Source organism: Rana temporaria, chromosome 1 (assembly GCF_905171775.1).
Source record: "Rana temporaria chromosome 1, aRanTem1.1, whole genome shotgun sequence".
NCBI lineage: Eukaryota > Metazoa > Chordata > Amphibia > Anura > Ranidae > Rana > Rana temporaria.
The window spans coordinates 243007960-243029703 of record NC_053489.1 but is presented as its reverse complement, the minus strand read 5'-3'; the positions used below and the strand labels follow the sequence as shown (position 1 = coordinate 243029703).

The 21744-nt window shown below is 45.8% G+C and overlaps 1 protein-coding gene across 1 annotated transcript in view; it reads left to right on the top strand.

Annotated features, from left to right (window-relative positions):
• Positions 1 to 380: 380 nt before the first annotated feature.
• Positions 381 to 21744, top strand: part of INPP5J (inositol polyphosphate-5-phosphatase J) — a 55050-nt gene continuing 33686 nt past the window's right edge. Inside the window, exons 1-2 of the mRNA XM_040352185.1 lie at positions 381 to 548; positions 15899 to 16446. Coding sequence (XP_040208119.1) covers positions 492 to 548; positions 15899 to 16446 — 605 coding nt within the window. The 5' untranslated portion in view covers positions 381 to 491. The remainder of the gene's footprint in view (positions 549 to 15898; positions 16447 to 21744) is intronic.

Here is a 21744-nt window from a genome sequence, read left to right as displayed (position 1 = left end):
AAAAGTCAGAAATCGGATGGTCTATGCTAGCTTTGCAACATTTGATGAACATGGCAGCCAGGAAATTAGCATTTACAGAAGAAGCCAGCCATCAGTGCAGGTGTCCTTGTGTCCTGAGAGCCTAGAGCTGACCCTGAACTGACAAGGTCACCACACTCGGAGTCCTGGGTAGGGCCATGCCAGTCTCCTCTCTCACCTAGCTGGTATCGCCTTCCCTGGCCAGGTGAGCTCCCAGGCTGCCTACATGTAACCCCTGCTCTGCCGGCTCCATTTCCCCCCTTACACAGACATGAGACGGAATGGAAGTGTTGGAATGAATGATTAGCTAGCACTTCCCTCCTCTCACACTCCTCCCTCCCTCCCCTATAGAAGGAAGGCGCATGCTTCCCCCAGGCTGAGGCTGTATGTCCCTTTAACGCTGCTGCAGGTTGGCACCCTGACGTCACCTGGCAGTGAGGAAAGGAGGGGAGAGCAGCATCTGCTGAGCAGAGATGGCAGAGCACCGGGACCGAGGGAGGGCACACAGGGCGCACGATGGATCCGCACAGGTAACCTGGCACCCCTCCCTGATCACCTGGCTATCAGTCCTCCTCTGTACACTCACATCCTGGGCATGGTTACTGGGAGATGCGGGCACGATCGGGTCTACTTGCTGTGATCACAGGGATATGTCTGCCTATAGAGCAGCGCTTCCCAGCTTGTATTCCGTGTATAGAGCCAGCATCGGGCACAACATCTGGAGCCAGCAAAAGTCACACTGATACTGGAAGGCTAGCCTTGAGGTGTGTATACATGTGTATATTCCAAAATTGGAAGGCTAGCCTTGAGGTGTGTATACATGTGTATATTCCAGAATTGGAAGGCTAGCCTTGGGGTGTTACATGTGTATATTCCAGAATTGGAAGGCTATCCTTGGGGTGTTACATGTGTATATTTCAGAATTGGCAGGATAGCCTTGGGGTGTTACATGTGTATATTTCAGAATTGGAAGGCTAGCCTTGGGGTGTTACATGTGTATATTTCAGAATTGCCAGGCTAGCCTTGGGGTGTTACATGTGTATATTCCAGAATTGGCAGGCTAGCCTTGGGGTGTTACATGTGTATATTTCAGAATTGGCAGGCTAGCCTTGGGGGGGGGGGGGGTTACATGTGTATATTTCAGAATTGGCAGGATAGCCTTGGGGGGGTTACATGTGTATATTTCAGAATTGGCAGGCTAGCCTTGGGGGGGTTACATGTGTATATTTCAGAATTGGCAGGCTAGCCATGGGGGGTTATATGTGTATATTTCAGAATTGGCAGGCTAGCCATGGGGGGGTTATATGTGTATATTTCAAAATTGCCAGGCTAGCCTTGGGGGGTTACATGTGTATATTTCAGAATTGCCAGGCTAGCCTTGAGGTATTACATGTGTATATTCCAGAATTGGCAGGATAGCCTTGGGGTGTTACATGTGTATATTCCAGAATTGCCAGGCTAGCCTTTGGGGGGTTACATGTGTATATTTCAGAATTTACAGGATAGCCTTGGGGGGTTACATGTGTATATTCCAGAATTGACAGTATAGCCTTGGTGTGTTACATGTGTATATTCCAGAATTGGAAGGCTAGCCTTGGGGGGTTACATGTGTATATTTCAGAATTGGCAGGATAGCCTTGGGGGGTTACATGTGTATATTTCAGAATTGGAAGGCTAGCCTGGGGGTGTTACATGTGTATATTCCAGAATTGGCAGGATAGCCTTGGTGTGTTGCATGTGTATATTCCAGAATTGGAAGGCTAGCCTTGGGGTGTTACATGTGTATATTCCAGTATTTGAAAGCTAGCCCTGTGGTGTTTCATGTTTATATTCCAGAATTGGCAGGATAGCCTTGGGGTGTTACATGTGTATATTCCAGAATTGGAAGGCTAGCCTTGGGGGGGCTAGCCTTGGGGGGTTACATGTGTATATTTCAGAATTGCCAGGCTAGCCTTGAGGTATTACATGTGTATATTCCAGAATTGGCAGGATAGCCTTGGGGTGTTACATGTGTATATTCCAGAATTGGAAGGCTAGCCTTGGGGGGGTTACATGTGTATATTCCAGAATTGACAGGATCGCCTTAGTGTGTTACATGTGTATATTCCAGAATTGGAAGGCTAGCCTTGGTGTGTTACATGTGTATATTCCAGAATTGGAAGGCTAGCCTTGGGGGGTTACATGTGTATATTTCAGAATTGGCAGGATAGCCTTGGGGGGTTACATGTGTATATTTCAGAATTGGAAGGCTAGCCTGGGGGTGTTACATGTGTATATTCCAGAATTGGCAGGATAGCCTTGGTGTGTTGCATGTGTATATTCCAGAATTGGAAGGCTAGCCTTGGGGTGTTACATGTGTATATTCCAGTATTTGAAAGCTAGCCCTGTGGTGTTTCATGTTTATATTCCAGTATTGAAAGGCTATCCTTGGGGTGTTACATGTGTATATTCCAGAACTGGAAGGTTAGCCTTGGGGTGTTACATGTGTATATTCCAGTATTGGAAGGCTAGCCTTGGGATGTTAAATGCATATATTCCAGTATTGGAAGGCTATCCTTGGGGTGTTACATGTGTATATTCCAGTATTGGAAGGCTATCCTTGGGGTGTTACATGTGTATATTCCAGAATTGGAAGGCTAGCCTTGGGGGGTTACATGTGTATATTTCAGAATTGGCAGGATAGCCTTGGGGGGTTACATGTGTATATTTCAGAATTGGAAGGCTAGCCTGGGGGTGTTACATGTGTATATTCCAGAATTGGCAGGATAGCCTTGGTGTGTTGCATGTGTATATTCCAGAATTGGAAGGCTAGCCTTGGGGTGTTACATGTGTATATTCCAGTATTTGAAAGCTAGCCCTGTGGTGTTTCATGTTTATATTCCAGAATTGGCAGGATAGCCTTGGGGTGTTACATGTGTATATTCCAGAATTGGAAGGCTAGCCTTGGGGGGGCTAGCCTTGGGGGGTTACATGTGTATATTTCAGAATTGCCAGGCTAGCCTTGAGGTATTACATGTGTATATTCCAGAATTGGCAGGATAGCCTTGGGGTGTTACATGTGTATATTCCAGAATTGGAAGGCTAGCCTTGGGGGGGTTACATGTGTATATTCCAGAATTGACAGGATCGCCTTAGTGTGTTACATGTGTATATTCCAGAATTGGAAGGCTAGCCTTGGTGTGTTACATGTGTATATTCCAGAATTGGAAGGCTAGCCTTGGGGGGTTACATGTGTATATTTCAGAATTGGCAGGATAGCCTTGGGGGGTTACATGTGTATATTTCAGAATTGGAAGGCTAGCCTGGGGGTGTTACATGTGTATATTCCAGAATTGGCAGGATAGCCTTGGTGTGTTGCATGTGTATATTCCAGAATTGGAAGGCTAGCCTTGGGGTGTTACATGTGTATATTCCAGTATTTGAAAGCTAGCCCTGTGGTGTTTCATGTTTATATTCCAGTATTGAAAGGCTATCCTTGGGGTGTTACATGTGTATATTCCAGAACTGGAAGGTTAGCCTTGGGGTGTTACATGTGTATATTCCAGTATTGGAAGGCTAGCCTTGGGATGTTAAATGCATATATTCCAGTATTGGAAGGCTATCCTTGGGGTGTTACATGTGTATATTCCAGTATTGGAAGGCTATCCTTGGGGTGTTACATGTGTATATTCCAGAATTGGAAGGCTAGCCTTGGGGGGTTACATGTGTATATTTCAGAATTGGAAGGCTAGCCTTGGGGGGTTACATGTGTATATTTCAGAATTGGAAGGCTAGCCTTGGGGCGTTACATGTCTTTATTCTAGTATTGGAAGGCTAGCCTTGGGGCGTTACATGTCTTTATTCCAGAATTGGAAGGCTAGCCTTGGGGCGTTACATGTCTTTATTCCAGAATTGGAAGGCTAGCCTTGGGGCGTTACATGTCTTTATTCCAGAATTGGAAGGCTAGCCTTGGGGCGTTACATGTCTTTATTCCAGAATTGGAAGGCTAGCCTTGATCTATTACATGTGTATAATCTGCAACTGCTAGGCTAACCCCAGAGCATAACATCTGTATGTTCTGGAATTGATAGGCTAGTCTTAGTACATAACATCTGTATATTTTGAAATCAGTAGGCTAGCCGCGGTGTATTACATGTGTATATTCTCCAACTGGTAGGCTAGCCTCGACATCTGTAAATTGCATGGATAAGCAGGTTTGGGGTGGAGGAACTTGACTGGCTTGCACAGAGTCCTGACCTCAACTCGATAGAACACCTTTGGGGTGAATTGGAGCGGAGACTGCGAGCCAGGCCTTCTCGTCCACATCAGTGCCTGACCTCACAAATGCGCTTCTGGAAGAATGGTCAAACATTCCCATAGACACTCCTAAACCTTGTGGACAACCTTCCCATAGACACACTCCTAAACCTTGTGGACAGTCTTCCTAGGAGAGTTGAAGCTGTTCTAGTTGTGGGCCAGCTCAATATTGAACCCTACGGACTAAGACTGGGATGCCATTATGTAAAGACAGGTGTCCCAATACTTTTGGTAATATGGTGTATGTCCTTGAAAAGGATCATGTGTTTCTTTTATAGCAGTGGAAGGAGAGAACACAAAGGAGTGTGACAATGTGGTTTGTTGTATTGGTTGGAGAGCTGAGTGTTGCATGCTCACCACTCACCAGTACTACAGGGAATTGTCATACAAATGGGTGAAATGGAAATCAGAAGACACAATTGTAGCAGTTTGTTGAGAGAGATCCTCAGCCTAAGGTCAGCGCCTGATGTGTTGTATGTAGTGTGTATACATATATATACATTTTCTCTCCCCGTGGCCAATAGCTGGATCTGTATATATGTGCCCTGCAATGCTCTCCTCCTTCCTTATGTGCTGTGCTCAGCTCTTACCAGTGTGATAAATGAAGCGAAAGTTTGGGTTTATTTTTAGAAGGCTTTTTTCTTGAGGACAAATGGGATTTAGATAAGGACTAGTGTCCTATGCTGTGTGCCCTCTGCTGTATGATGGTTACATGGCAAAGCAGATTGGAATGCTGGCACCAGAGATAAAACAGTTTTTTATTTGAAGTTTGAGCCTGTAGCCTGATTATACAAACATACCTCTTCTCCAGTGAATGCATCTCAAATATTCACCCTATAGATGTTTTCTATTCTACAAATAAAAAAACACTCTCACTGCATATACAGCTATTTGCAAAGGAAGGCGACATAGAACGTGCTATTGCTGACCTTGCTTAAAAATAACAACTGTCTATTTATCATACCGATCTACTACTTTAATACTATGGCCCTGATTCACGTAGAATGGCGTATCTTTGTGCGGGCGTAACGTATCCTATTTACGTTACGCCTCCGCAACTTTTACAGGCAAGTGGCGTATTCTCAAACGAAAGTTGCGGCGGCGTAGCGTAAATAGGCCGGCGTAAGCCCGCCTAATTCAAATGTGGTAGATGTGGGCGTGTGCATGCGGCGTCCGTGAAAGTATCCCAGTGCGCATGCTCCAAATTAACCCGCAAGAAGCCAATGCTTTCAACGTGAACGTAAATGACGCCCAGCCATATTCGCGAAGGACTTACGCAAACGACGTAAAATTTTCAAAATTCGACCTGGGAACGACGTCCATACTTAACATTGGTACGCCGCATCTACGCCTCATATAGCAGGAGTAACTTTACGCCGGGAAAAGACTAACGTAAACGGCGTATCTGTACTGCGTCGGCCAGGCGTACGTTCGTGAATTTGCGTATCTAGCTGATTTACATATTTCTAGGCGTAAATCAGCGTACACGCCCCTAGCGGCCAGCGTAAATATGCAGTTAAGATACGACGGTGTAAGAGACTTACGCCGGTTGGATCTAATACAAATCTACGCGTAACTGATTCTAAGAATCAGGCGCATAGATACGACGGCTCGGACTCAGAGTTACGACGGCGTATCTGGAGATACGCCGGTGTAACTCCTTTGAGAATCCGGGCCTATGTTTATTACTGACCCAGAACAAATGTGCATATCAGGAATTCTGACTTCACTCGCAGCAGTGGTGTCACCTGGTGCGGTAAAACATGGTGTGCCCACCCCCTGGTACTAAGCAGGCTAGTACGTTGGTGCAGCTCTCCCCCCTTAACCTGCCACAATGTATGTAGCCGGGATTTGATAGGGGGGATGGATGGAGCCGGAGTAGGATCGGGGAATGGATGGAGCCGGAATGAGATTGGCTGGAGCTTGAATAGGATCGGCGGATGGATGGAGCCAGGATGGGATTGGGGGAATGGATGGAGCCAGGATGGGATTGGGGAAATGAATGGAGCCAGGATGGGATCGGGGGAAGGGATTGAGCCGGGATGGGGTGGTGGATGGAGCCAGGATGGGACCAGGGTGGTGGATGGAGCCGGGATGGGATCAAGGTGGTGGATGGAGCCAGGATGGGATCAGGGTGGTGGATGGAGCCGGGATGGGATCAAGGTGGTGGATGGAGCCAGGATGGGATCAGGGTGGTGGATGGAGCCGGGATCGGATCAAGGTGGTGGATCCAGCCAGGATGGGATCGGGGGAATGGATTAAGCCGAGATGGGGTGGTGGATGGAGCCGGGATGGGATTAAGGTGGTGGATGGAGCCGGGATGGGATTAAGGTGGTGGATGGAGCCGGGATGGGATTAAGGTGGTGGATGGAGCCGGGATGGGATCGGGGTGGTGGATGGAGCCGAGATGGGATCTGGGGGGGGTGGGTGGATAGAGTCGGGATGGGATGGGAACTGTATGTGACTTATTAAAGTGTCTGCTATCCCAACATTTCATATTCCTGATATGTGCCTGCTGTACCATGTACTTGTATAAAAAAGTATCCTGTTCTCTATGTATTTCTTCCTTTGTGTGAAATCCCTGGTGTTCCTATTTAGAAAATAAAAAACTAACCTTTACAACCCCTTTAATACTATTGCAGTACAGATGGCTGTATTTATCTTTCTTCATATTAGCTCTTTTTATTTACAGTGGGGTAGATTCAGGTAGCTTTGCGCAGTTTTTTACAGAGGCGCAGGGCACCGTTTTTGCCCTGCGCCCCCGCAAATTATCTGCGCTACCCTTGATTCACGGAGCAGTAGCTCCGTAAATTGCGTGGGCGCTCCGGCAAAATGCCCAGCGTAATCGCGCGCAATTTAAATGATCCCGTAGGGGGCGGAAATCATTTAAATTAGGCGCGTTCCCGCGCCGAGCGTAGGGCGCATGCTCCGTCGGGAAACTTTCCCGACGTGCATTGCGGCAAATGACGTCCAGCGCCATTCACGATTCACTTACGCAAACGACGTAAAATTTAAACTTTGCGACGCGGGAACGACGGGTATACGTAGCATTGGCTGCCTCTGCTAATAGCAGAGGCAGCCTTACGCGAAACCCAACGGACGGAAAGGACGTAAACTGCGTACGCAGGGCTCGCGTAACGTTGTGAATCGGCGTTAGTATGCAATTTGCATACTATACGCTGACCACTACGGGAACGCCCCCTAGCGGCCATCGTAAGAATGCAGCCTACGATACGATGGCATAAGAAGCCTTATGCCATTCATATCTTAGGCTGCAGTCGGCGTATCGAGGTTCCTGAATCAGGAGCATTCGATACGCCGGGGCAAGTAAGCAATTGCGCTGCGTAACTATGGTTACGCAGGTGCAATTGCTCTTTGAATCTACCCCAGAGTTTTCTTTTTTAATTCAAAATCAACTATTGGTCCCTCTTACCAGGGTATACAGTGCAATCAGGTCCACCTGTCAGACATACCCAATGAAAGGCTCCATGTAAGTCTATGAGCAGGAAAATGTAAACAAACTGGTGTGCATTTACATTCAACTTTCCTCAAGTCTGTCCAGGTCTGGATTTTTTTTTTCAGATGTAAACAGACCAAGTCATTTTTAATCCAGCCGCCCATGGATCAAACATCATTTTTAAATTCCAAGAAAAAACTGAATGTGCACGGATGTCCCAAAAGTGGCATCTGTCCTGTTCTGCTCCTGGTATATGTTCACAGATACCCTGCTGATCAAAATGTGTGAAAGAGGCCATAAGCATTTGGAAACTAGGAGCTAAAAACTTCAACTTGTTTCAATCAGTTCGTTTTTCTATGCGATCATGTGACTGTAAAGCCTTTAGCCTCGTACACACGACCAGGTTTCTCTGCAAAAACCAGCAAGAAAACTGCTTCTTGCCGAGATTCCCGTTCGTGTGTACGAGGCATTTAGGAAATCTGGCCAGAATCTCGACGAGAAAAAAAGAGAACACGCTTTCTTTTTTCCTCGTCGAGATTCTTGTCGGCCTGTTTCCCGACGAGAAACCCGAGAGTGTGTATACTTACCTGTCGCCGTGAAAACCCGAGCATGCTCGAAATGACTTTGACGCATGCGCGGTAGCTTCCCCGGCATAGGTAGGGTGAAGCAAGATGATGGCAACGACATTGAATGTGACGAGCGCATGCTCGTCGTACGCGATATGACGTCACCACGTTCTTTCCTTTCAAGAGAACATCGGTTCTTTTGAAACGAGAGTCTGTACACTCCGACGGCGAGAGTTTCTTGCCAAGAATCTCGTCAGGGAAAACAACGTTTTTTTCCTGACGAGATTCTTGCCCGTGTGTACAGGGCCTTTGTCCCAGCTTATTTCTCTGTCTGTGTCTGGTAGGAAGAAACTCTTTTCTGGGCCGACAACGCCTCCACAACCCTAAGAGCTATGGACGCCAGAGGGATGACATCACAGTTACAGGGGATTCAGCACTGTTGTGGGACTCTCCACAGTACAACAATGTGACAACTCTTTTCAGCCACATCACTGTATAAAAAAAAAAATGAAAAACAGTATTTAGGAAGGGAGGATCGAAGCAATAGGAAGCAACATTTCACTGGTGAGTTAGGCCCTGTTCACACGGGCGTACTTCTGCATACATGGCCCTGTTTGCCTGCGTGGCGATACGCAGGGGTCCCGTGCATTCCTACGCAGGCATTCCTATTTATGTCAGTTGGGACACAATGACTTCATGGACACGGCTGCTGAGGTCTGTGAGGGTGTGGGTGCATGACCCGAAATACACACTGTCTGTGTTTGGGGCCGTGCACCAACATGGCTGTCAAATTGGGAGCAATGTCTGTGTCCATGTAGCCGTTGTGTCCCAATGTACATGAATAGGACTACCTGCACGGGAAGCATCGCTGTATGAACAAACACCACCCTCGCATGAGTGTACGCTGTAGTATGCTCAGGTCAGCAAGGCCTAATTATGATGATTTTTTTCTACATTAAGGCTGGGTTCACACTAGTGCCAATTGGATGTGGGTTTCCCTGCATCCAATCCGCATATGGAAAAAGAAAATATGGACAGCCGCACTCCAAAAAACCTTGATGGTTGTCTTTTTAAAAAAAAGGAAAAATGCACTACAAGTCACAGCACACTGCACGGGAGTAAAACAGCTGACGCGTTTCGCAAAATGCAAAGCAATATGGCTACCTGGAGGTCAATGGGGGTTATTTACTAAAACTGGAGAGTGCAAAATCTGGTGCAGCTCTGCATAGAAACCAATCGGCTTCCGGGTTTTGTTGCCAAACAAGCTGAAGTTAGAAGCTTCTGAGTGCAGAAGTTTTAGTAAATCTCCCCTAGTGCATCTAAAATTGATATTTCAGTTTAACTATACAGAAAATTCTGGTGTGTTTAGCCATATTCTGGTTTTATTTATGTCTTATGCCTCGTATACACACTCTGGGGCATATTCTCGTAGATCGGCGCATATTTACTCAGGTGTAGCGCATCCTAGTTGCGCTACGCCGGCTTAACTTGGAGAGAGCTCTCCCATATTCCCGTACCACATGCGTCCTACGTTGCACTCGCGGAGCTGAAATGTGTCGGCGTAAGTAGGCGCAAGTGACGGTAGGAGGGATGTGGGCGTGAAGAATGCTAATGAACCGTGACCCCATGCAAATGATGTCCAGACCGAACGGAGCATGCGCCGGACGTGCCCCGCCCTCTGCGCATGCGCAAAACAACAGTAGGCGTAAATCCCTGCTGAGTTGGGCCGTCCCAGTGTATAAATGCGTCACCACATGCGCCCAACGAGTGCAAAGTGACTCCATTGATTCTGTTGGTGGAGATTTTTCTCTTTAGCTTTGCAATGCCTGGACCCAGGAAGGAAAGGAGAAAAAAGAATTTCAGCCAAGATGAGAGGGCCATCGTAGTCTCTGCCATGGAGAGATACGATTCAAGACTCCATGGTGCTGACAGTGGCAGCACAAGTAAAACCAAAAAGGAGGAGATCCTTAGGAAAGTGACTGCCCAGGTCAATGCCTTAGGCCATGAGGCAAGGACCCCCCCAGGACCCCCCAGGAAATTCATAAAAAAATGAATGACCTGCGTGGTGTGGTCAGGAACAAGATGGCCATCATTGCAAAGCATGCCAGGGGCACAGGAGGGGGGCCACCCTGTTCTACCCGGCTCACTGAAGAGGAGGAAGTGATTGCCCGCTGCCTTCGGAGGGAGCAGGTGGAGGGCCTGGAGGGCCATGACTCAAGTGAGCCACCCATGAGGACAGGTAAGTGTGTTTTATCTTCTGGTGTGTTGCATGTTTGGTGGGGGTGGTGGGTTATGTGACAAGTGTGTGGGTCCACCAACATGTGAATGTTTTGTGTCATCCACAGGTGAGCAGGATGAAGCGGGGCCATCCAATGCTGCCAGTGGCCGTCACAGACCATCATCCACTGAGCAGTCTGCTTCTGTGACTGACCTCCTGGGAAGCCAACAGGCCTTGGTGGAGGGGAGTGGTCAGTCCTCCGCGCAGGAGGTTGTTGAGGAGGAGGTCCATGAAGAGGAGGTCCAGGAAGAGGAGGTCCAGGAAGAGGTGGTCCAGGAAGAGGTGGTCCACAGCGAGCAGGAGGTCTTCCTTTTTTTGGAGGAGTCGCATGTGGTGGCAGGACCATCACAAAGCCCCCGCATCTCCAGTCCTTCAGGGTCCTCCAACACCCTCTCCAGTCCCTCCCGTCCCATCCCCTCATCTCCAGCCCCTCCAGGTCCTCACTCTATGCAAGGGGCCCAGCCACTCCTGTCCCCAGGAGGGCTACCCACAGGACAAGTGGTGCGGCAGAAATGCTTCATGAGAATCTGGCCAGGCAGCAGGACCAGCAAACCCGTCATATGGGGGAAATCTTGGTGGAGTTGAGGCGCCTGTCCGACAGCTTGGCCTCCTCGGGAGCAGTACCAGATGCTCTCCAAGATGTGGCTGGAAACTGCGCAGCCACAATCACCAGCCTGGGTGAGCTGCAGACTACAACTGCCGAACTTGTGGGGGAGGTCAGGTGCCTGCGAAGGGCTGTTCAGGCCCAGACAGCTACCCATGAGTCATTGCTCACCCGCATAGCACTAGCTTTGGAGGGCAGACAGGCAGGCAGGGAGGCACCTGGGAATGTTCCTCCACCTGGAAATGTTCCTCCACCTGATGCCCCAGCTCCCCCCAGGCAAGTGAGGGCCAGGAACCTGGGCACCAGGCGTAGCCCGCGCCGGGGCAAGTGATTATTTCTTGTTCATTTGCTCTGGTTAAGAGCTTATTTTATTATTTGCTCTGGATAAGAGCTTATTTTATTATTTGCTCTGGTTAAGAGCAAATTTTATTTGTTGCTCTGGTTAAGAGCATTTTTTTTAATTTTGGGTGCTGCACACAGGCAGTGTTGCAGAGTACAGTGTGAATGGTGTGTGAATGTGGGGTGGTGACATTCCTGCCAGTAAGGGGTGTCACCCTCGGGCGCTGGTGATAAGTTCTCCCCAGGTCCGTATGAATGACGTATGAATGGACAGCAACATCATTGGGGCCTTGACGCGGCGTTGCTGCTCCTTAGTACCGTGCGGTGTACTTCGGTCTAATCCAATGTTCTGTGCATGTGGGGTGTGTGTTAGGGACCACAGTGGTGTGCATGCGTGCATTTTCTGTGTGCCATGTTTAATGTTTGTGTTTAACGTTCAAAGATTCGCTCCACGAGACATCTCCTGACTGCTGTACCATCAGCAGACGGGGTAGCCTCGGTTAGGGGGGGACATGGTGGTTGGGGGGTCAGGTCATCACGTAGGTCAATCTGCAGGCCCTTTCTCACTGCGAAGTTGTGCAGCACGCAACATGCAGCGATGATTTGGCACACAAAGTTGGGGGAATACAGCAGGGTACCCCCAGTCTTATCCAGGCATCGAAATCGTGACTTAAGGAGGCCAAATGTTCGCTCAACCACTCCACGGGTGCGTGCGTGTGCTTCGTTATATCTTCTCTCTCCTGGTGTTTGCGGATTGCGGAATGGAGTCATGAGATGAGGTCCCAGTGCATAGGCAGAGTCACCTGGAAGGGAAAAGACAGGAGGATGTTAGTCATGCATGTGCCCCTCGTGATGTCTGCATCATGGGGGGGGACAGTCATACCTGACACCCATGTCACTCACCAACCAGCCAACTGTCCCCATACACATTCTGCTCAAATTGTCTTGGGATGTCACTTTGCCTGAATATAAAGCTGTCATGGCTGGATCCTGGGTGTTTTGCACGGACGTGCCATATGAGGCCATGTGCATCCACGATCACTTGGACATTGATAGAATGCCAATGTTTTCTGTTGCGGTATATGTGCTCGGTCTCGTGGGGGGGCTGTATTGCCACATGGGTACAATCAATTGCACCCACAGTGCGTGGGAAACCATCAATTAGGCAGAAATCTGTCATTGCCTTCAGCCGCATGTCCTCCTGGGTGGGTCTGATGATGTGGTGGGACATGCGTCGGAGTATTGCGGGGACAACTTGGTGCACGCATCTACTCATGCTGGTTTGGGATATCCCAACCACGTCTCCACTGGTTCTTTGAAAAGAGCCTGTGGCAAGAAAATGCAATGTTGCCAGGACCTTCACCAGTGGCTGCACTGCATGGGATCGTTGTGTTGGGCTGCTGATGTCATTCTTCAGGGCTCTGGTAATTTCAAGGATGGCATCAGGGCTGAATCTATAACGGTGATACACATCCAAATCAGCCATGCCAAAGAGGCTAATGCGCTGTGGGTAGATCCTCTCACGTGCCCTCCTCCGTGCCCTCCTCCTTCTAAGTGCCTCTTCCTCCTCACACACTAGCAGTGCTAAGACCACGCCTGCCCCTGGCATGTTGGCATACGAATGTGTTGTCCTAAAAATTTGGTTGCTCTGCTCGTCCGGGATGGTGCTGCTGTATTTGCTTTTTTCAAGCTAACTTACTCAGGTCTGGAGCAAAGTTAACCGAGCTTTATAAGGGGTAACTTTCAGCCGGACAATCGTCTTACGCGCACAACGCGTAGCCTAAGCCGATCGCGCGTAGGTTCGGGAATCAGCGCATCTACATCATTTGCATATTTGAATACTAATTCTATGGCAGCCTAGGATGCCTTCAGCGGAAATATGCGCCTACGCCGCGTACACTTAAACGAGTTAGGACGGACAGGAGTAGCCTGATTTCTGGCGGATCTGGTTCTGTGACTATGGCGCATAGATAGGACGGCGCATCTTTACACTTACGCCGCGCATCTCCATATACGCCGGTGTAACTTGTTTGAGAATATGGCCCTCTGGATTTCCGACGGGAAAAAGTCCATCGGGAATCCCGACGGGAAAAAAGAGAGCCAGTTCTCTTTTTTTTTGCCGGCGGTTTTTGGCAGTTTTCCCATCGGAAAAACTGCGAGGGAGCATACACACGGCCAGGATTCCCGGCCAAAAGCTCTTATCGCAGTTTTCCCGTCGGAAATCCCCGCCGTGTGTACGAGGCATAAAGAATTCACTGTCTTAGGTCATTGGGACAAGTGACATTTTCTTGGCAGTTTCCTTTCATCAAATAGTCCTTCTTTTACATTCTCCATAAGACCCCTTCCACACTGGAGGCCTTTTTCAGGCGCTAAAGGGCTAAAAAAAACGCCTGAAAAACGCCTCCCCTGCAGCCCCAGTGGAAAGTCTGAGTGCTTTTACACTGGAGCGGTGCGCTTGTAAGATGTTAGAAAAAGTCCTGCAAGCAGCATCCTTGGAGCCGTTTAGGAGCAGTGAATACACTGCTCCTCCACCGCCCCTGCCCATTGAAATTAATGGGCACCGCTGCCTAAGCGCCTGCAAGATGCTGCATCAGCGGTGCTTTTCTTCATCATGATCATGAGCTTATCACGGTTTAGTAAACGTACACCTATATGTGTACAATACCACCCACTTACAAAACTGTCCTGGGGTAATACGTTACCTGGGTTATATTGTTGGTTCACGTGTGGCCAATTATGTAGAACTCTGTGATGTTCATCCTGATTTATTTTACCGTATTGTTCACTGTACTCTATGTCTGTTGACTTTTGGCATAATAAACATTTCTCTGATTTAAAAAAAAAAATGAAGGGACTTAAAATAGTACATCTCCTATTTGGAACGTTAAAATATAATATTAATTTAAAGGAGAAGAAGGGCCAAAGCTCTTTTGGCCCTACTTCTCCTATAGATCACAGGAGTGCACTTCGTTCTGCGCTCCTGTGACCCATATTCAGCTGACAGCGGGCTTAAGTCCACTGTTGGCTGACATCACTCAGCCGCTCCAGACTCTAGAGCAATACTGACTTTAATATGGAGATCCGCCCAGATATTCCTCAATGGAAGCTGGCTCAGCCTCTCAGCACACTGCTGAGAGCCTGAACCAGCCGCTCCCAAACCTCTCTGCAGCCCGATGCTCCTCCAATGAGCACTGGAGGGGTAGAGCACAGAGCCGGTGATTGTCAGTCACCGCTTTCTGCTCACTGAAGACTGAGAACTGAGGGATCAGCAGTGTTTAATCGCTCAGTTCCCAGTCTTAGATGTGGCAGGGAACAGATGCAGCATCAGACCGATGCTGCATCTACCTAACTCCATAATTCTCTTTTGTATACAGAAGGATGCATTGTGCAATAGTAGTAACCTACCTTAACCAGGAAGCATCTTTTATTTGTTCTGGAGGGTTTCAGTGGAAAGCTTGATCAGTTTGCACATTGCAGTTGTGCAACAAACTTGTGAAGCTCGGCAAATCTAGCAATAGCTTAGCAAGTAATTTTCAAGCTTGCAGCACAATTGCTTGCTATCTGGGATTGCTCCTTACACATTAAATAACTTTATCACACCACTAGAACTTTGTAAGCGAGAAATATATTAATTTAAATCAAAAGGGTTTTCCATGGTTTATATACTCTTTCTAGTGTACAGGTTACTTAAAAGATATCTATGGTCACAGCATACACTTTAATAATATAACACTAGCATTGTAATAACAATACAAGTTATTAGTGAAAGTTAATAGTTATTATCTCTTCTCTTATCAACTTCCTGTAATCTGCTTTGCAGCTTCTCCTCTACCGTTTTCTTTTTAATTTCTAAGGACTACATATCCCATGGTACCTTTACTGACTTTGCCTCCTGAAGTTCTTCCTCTCAGCACCTCTGTAGTTCAGAAGGCAGGCTTTCTGAATTTTGCAACACTGCAGTGCCTACTAACAGGCATAGTGAATACGTGTCACAGAATTCAATTGAGTAAACATGTGGGGATATTCACAAAGTACGTTTACAAACTTCAAGATCATTCAGAATAATATATAGGCTAGAAATATTTATTTTTTTAACAGGGAAAAGGATAGAAATAATTTACATACAATGTGGAAATCAATATTTGATTTGACATTTTGACCATAGATACACTTTAGTGTCTTAGAAAAAAATAACCACAACCTGGATAATCAATTTGCACATTTGCCTCTTACTTTGACATTTTCCTCACTGATTGCACAGGTAAATACTGGCCCAATTAGTGAAATCAGCATGTGCATGCATGGTAATTAACATTTTCTGTGTCTTTTTTTTTTTAAAGATGGAAACTCAACGTATTTTTGTGGCTCCACCCTCACCAGTGTCATCTCCCAGGCCCCTTGCTCCGACCTCTCCTCGTCTCAGTCCAGCAGGATCTGGTAGGTCCCAGCCTGAAGGATCTAGTGGATCACAGACTCCAACTTCTGGCCCACAACACTCTGTTCGTCCCTTAGCACCCGTTGGTGCTGCTGCTCCTGACCGGTCTCAACCTGAAGGATCTTTGAGACTCCACCCCGTGGGTTCTCTGTTCAGTTCTAAAGATGAGTCTGGCAGATCCCAACCAGAGGGATCATGCCCAGGCCTTCTGTCTCCAACAAGCCAGTACAGACCCTTACCTCATGCACCATCTTCACCCCGCCACTCTCCAGCCCCCAGCCCCAGAGGATCGCCACAGACCAGCAGATCGCACCCTCCTAAGCGTCCAGACAGACTTCAGGAACCAATTGTAAGGCCTAATAGTATTCATCCACCCCAAGATGAAACCGACAAATCACCGTTCAATGAGGCCATTTGGTGGAATGAACAGAACACAGCAGGAGATGATTTCAGGTAAAAATGTGTTCATCCAAATCTATTAAAATATAAACCTGTACCAGGATTGCTCTATCACGGAATGGTAGGATAACACTTTGCACGCTTTAATGTCAAACCAATCATAGTCTAAATATCAATCCAAACATCACCTTCCTTGAGTTATAATCAACTGTATTTATAGAACCTGAGTAGTCCTACTGTGAGATAACATTTCAAAATGCCAGGACAATGTTGCTTGTACAGAATGTGTGAGACGCATCGGATATTCACTTTGAGACAAAAAAAGAAAAAATATATTTATTGCAAGTCAATTATGTATTTTACAGACATTAGTGTAGATAAGTGAGGTCGCGGTTTAGACCAATTACACCAAGACAAGAAAATAGCAGAAATACTATAAAGCGGACTGTTGGACAACAAGTATTGTGCTGTATTGGAGCAAACAAAGTCATTTCACATGGAAAGTGTTTCCTAATGAATGCTGAATTCTTGACAGATACAGCAAATGAACCTACTATTCTTCTTCAAGTCCGGAATCTGCCGGTAAAGCAACAAAGTTCCAAATAGGCTAGTGCACAGATCCTGGTTTCTCAAACTTTAATGGACTATATCCATTAAATTCTTGTCCAAAAAATTCTAAACTAGTCTTTAATGAAAAAATATATTAACATACTAATAGAGAACTGCATCTGTCCTAATTTCCCATACATAAACTGTAAGGCCTTGTACAGACGAGCGGACAGTCCGATGAAAACGGTCCGCCGGACCGTTTTCATTGGACATGTCCGCTCGGAGATTTCTGTCTGATGGTTGTACACACCATCAAACAGAAATCCGCGCGGACAGGATACGCGGCGATGTGCGCCACCCTGGAAGGTCAATGCTTCCACGCATGCGTCGAATCACTTTGACGCATGCGAGGGCTTTTGGCCGAGCGGACATGTCCGGTGAGTCGTACAGACGACCGAACATGTCCGTGGACCAGTTTCAGCGGACATGTTCGGTCGTGTGTATGAGGCCTAAGATGCAGTGGACAAAAAAACTATATTAAAAAAACTTTGTCCATCTCACATTGTGTGTCTCCGGTCTGCTGTAACATATAACAGTACATCCCAATTTAAAAAAAAGATGGCTTCTTAAGGAAAGGACTGGTGTTCTGGTAACACATCATATTGTTTGATGTTGAATTAGGATTAAAATACTGGTAAATGCAAAAAGTCCTTAACCAAAACCCAGGGCCCTGCATTCACTATGTCTGGTCTCCCACAGTACACAGAACATGGGCAAATATTTTAGTAAATATAAACTGCTAAAAAAAAAATCTCATTAGTATTATATAGCAGTCTTGTGAGTTCTATTTTACTGAGCACTGACATCTAGTTGTTAAGACCCCTTTCACACTGGAGCGTAATGCAGGTGCTATAGCGTTAAAAATAGCGCATGCAATCCGCCCTTAAATAGCTTCTCCATTGTCTCCAGTGTGAAGGCCTGAGGGTCTTTCACACCAATGTCATCGGCACATGCGCACTGAAGAAACTGCCTGCTCGTGAATATCTCCTAAACGGTGCAAGTTTAGGAGATATTCACGGTACTTACAGGTATGCCTTATTAAAGGCTTACCTGTAGGTAAAAGTGGTAGTACAGGGTTTAATGTGCTTTAACATAGATATCCTGTGTTTTCTCAGAACAGTTCTAGGAAGCAAAAACTGTACCATAGGTAAATCTGAAGCCTCGTACACACGACCGAGGAACACGACGGGCGAAACACATCGTTTTCCTCATCGAGTTCCTTGTTAGGCTGTCGAGGAACTCGACAAGGCAAGTTTCTCCATTCCCGTCGAGGAAAAAAAAGACATGCTCTCTTTTTGGCTCGACGGGATCCTCGACAGTTTCCTCGTCGAAAAGTGTACACACGACCGGTTTCCTCGGCGAAAAAAAAAATCCCAGCAAGTTTCTTGCTGGTTTTTGCCGAGAAACTTGGTCGTGTGTACGAGGCCTGAGTAGTTGTGCTAGTCTTGAGTGTGTCGGGAAAAACCGGCATTAGAAATGGCATCTGGGTTAAAGTACAGCAAATTGAATGAGCAACTCGCTACATTTTTGAGATGTTGTTTAAAAAATGTTGAAAACAATTTAAGCAGTGGATTGGTCTGCTTTTCAGTTGGATGGAATGTACTTTGAATTTTACATTTTAATAAAAAGCCCTCCCTTGGTACAACCTTACATTGTTGCATTCAGTTGGGTTCTAATACACGAGATAGGGACCTTTGTAGGGAAATCTTGGGGGATTTAAATTACCATTACTGGTTCACTGAGGCGAGATTAATTAAGACTGAGATTAGTGACAGATGTATGAAGGATATGAAATAATTGATCAAATGATATTTAGTACAAATGTCTGAGTTCAGCACTTATGAGAGATATCTATCCTAAATGACTAAATGCCATGCACTATGAATAGTGTAGAGCTCGGGGGTGTCCAACCTTTTGACCTTCCTGGCCAAATTGGAAGAAGATGAATTGTCTTGGGCTGCACATAAAATACACTAACAATAAGGATAGCTGATCAGCAAAAAAAAGTTAACAATCACTGATATAGATAATGTACCTAATGTACCACTGATATAGATAATGTAATAGAACTTCATTTTTTTGTACTTTTTATTATAAAAGCAAAAGAGGGCAACATAATGCTAATGTGATATTTGACACGTTTTTTTTTTATAAACTAACGCATCAATATCTGGTGCAATGGATGCAGGGTGAAGGTGCTCATCAGATATTTACATTTTATTTTGCCCTTGTGTGCTTCATACCCCAGGTGTAGGGTGTAGTGTCCAGAAATTTGCACAGTGTATGGCCAGGTCTAGACCCTATAGTCATAGTATCCTTACTAGGGCTGCAACTAACGATTATTTTCATAATCGATAAGTTGGCCGATTGTTTCGATCAATTGGATAATAGCCTTAGAAGAAAAAAAAAATTTGCATTTTTTTTTTTTTTTTTTGGGCCAATTTGTTGTTGGGCAGATTACAAAACACAAATTGCCGCAAAAAAAACACATAACATGCTTTTCTGCAGCTTCTCCATTGAAGTATATTGAACAAAAAAAAACAAAATAGCACCGTTTTGCGTTAAAAAGTCCTTGCCCCTTTTCAAATCCGCAGCAGCCGAAAAAAAATCATGGATGTGAACGTGTCCCATAGGAAAACATGTAAATGAACTGTAGTGTGTTTCTGCAAAAAGCACCAAAAAAAAGAGGTGTGACCCAGGCTTGAGATGTTTAGTAACATAATGGGGGTTAAAAAAACAAAAATAAGTACAAAAAGAGCAAATAATCGCTACTGTAAGGGGTTAATTTTTTACTGTGGAACAGTGAAAGTAATATTTACAGTAGCGATTTGCTTTTTTGTACTATAAAGGGCTAATTTTAGTTTTTTTAACCCCATTATGTTACTGGCCGATTAATCGATTATGAAAATTGTAATCGATTAATTTCATAATCGATTAGTTGTCGATTAATCAATTAGTTGTTTCGGCCCTAATCCTTACAATGTGAGTGGCATTTACTTGGCAGGAATATAGGCCAATGTGTTCACTGCTTAAAGTGGCTGTAAACCCACTCTCATGCTTTCCAAACTACTGCCATAGTGGTTATCTATAAGGATATACATGCCTCCTGCATGTATCCTTACCTGTCAAATGTCTCCCCTCTCTCTGTTATGAGACCTAAAAAACAGCAGATTCTGTGGGTGGGTCTGTTGTCCGGAGCACGGTGGGTTATACTCCCCTTGTCAATATGCATTTTCTCCTGTGTATTTCTTACACTCAACTTTTGCTATGATCACTAACATCCAGTCAAAATCCAGAAAAGTCACCACATGACTTCAGCATTACCAATCATGCTGTGAGGGGTGGATCAGTCAATCCTGGGAAGAGCTGGAGAAGAAAAGAGGAGGGGATCTGAAGTACACAGAATGTCTCTCTCAGGCTCCTGCATGACATATGTAAATCACCTGTCACTCACAGCAAGGGGGAGAAACTAACCCCTATTTCTCTGTGTGTCAGTTTTTATCTCACTGAAAAAAAGATAATAGGATTGCTCAGAGCTGGATTAACTCTTTGTGGCAAGACTGTGCACAGATGACATGAAATCCTATACTGTACATGGTGGAAGCCTTAATTAAAAAATAAATTAAAAATTGGGTTTACATCAGGCAACACTATCTGTATGGAGCATAAGAGAGGATGATACTCTGCTTTCCTCTTCTTAGATAGAGAAGTGTTAATCTGTATAGCAGTGTGTAAAGACCTTGCAGATAATGCTATCTGTACCCAGTCATAGGCAGACTATGATAACAAACCTGCCACATCTTGTGAAATGACCGCTTTTCTTTCTTTTGACATTGTAATGGTCTTAGTTACCTGTGGTGATTTTCTTACCTGAATTTTAGAGTGATTTGTGTATTTCTTCCAGATCTGTGCAGTAATTCAGTATGAAACTTTGCCTATGTGTATTAACTTCCTGTAATAAAGACTAGTCACTGATGCTCTCTCTCCTTGTACAGGGTGACTGGTCTTGTATCCGCCCTTTCCTGTATTTCTATGCAGGCAGCCTGTGGTGGGTGGAGCCTGCTGAGCCCCTCCCGCAGCTCTGCTTACTTCCCATAGATACAGGTGATACTCAAAAAATTAGAATATGGTGCAAAAGTTCATTTATTTCACTAATGCAACTTAAAAGGTGAAACTAATATATGAGATAGACTCATTACATGCAAAGCAAGATAGTTCAAGCCGTGATTTGTCATAATTGTGATGATTGTGGCTTACAGGTCATGAAAACCCCAAATTCACAATCTCAGAAAATTAGAATATTACATGCAATAAATAAAACAAGGATTGAGCATAGAACAATACCGGACCTCTGAAAAGTAGAAACATGCATATGTACTCAGTACTTGGTTTGGGCCCCTTTTTCAGCAATTATTGCCTCAATGCGGCGTGGCATGGAAGCTATCAGCCTGTGGCACTGCTGAGGTGTTATGGAAGACCAGGATGCTTCAATAGCGGCCTTCAGCTCTTCTGCATTGTTCAGTCTCATGTCTCTCATATTTCTCTTGGCAATGCCCCATAGATTCTCTATGGGGTTCAGGTCAGGCGAGTTTCCTTGCCAATCAAGCACAGTAATCCCACGGTCATTGAACCAGGTTTTGGTGCTTTTGGCAGTGTGGGCAGGTGCCAAGTCCTCCTGGAAAATGAAATCAGCATCTCCATAGAGCTTGTCTGCGGAAGGAAGCATGAAGTGCTCCAAAATCT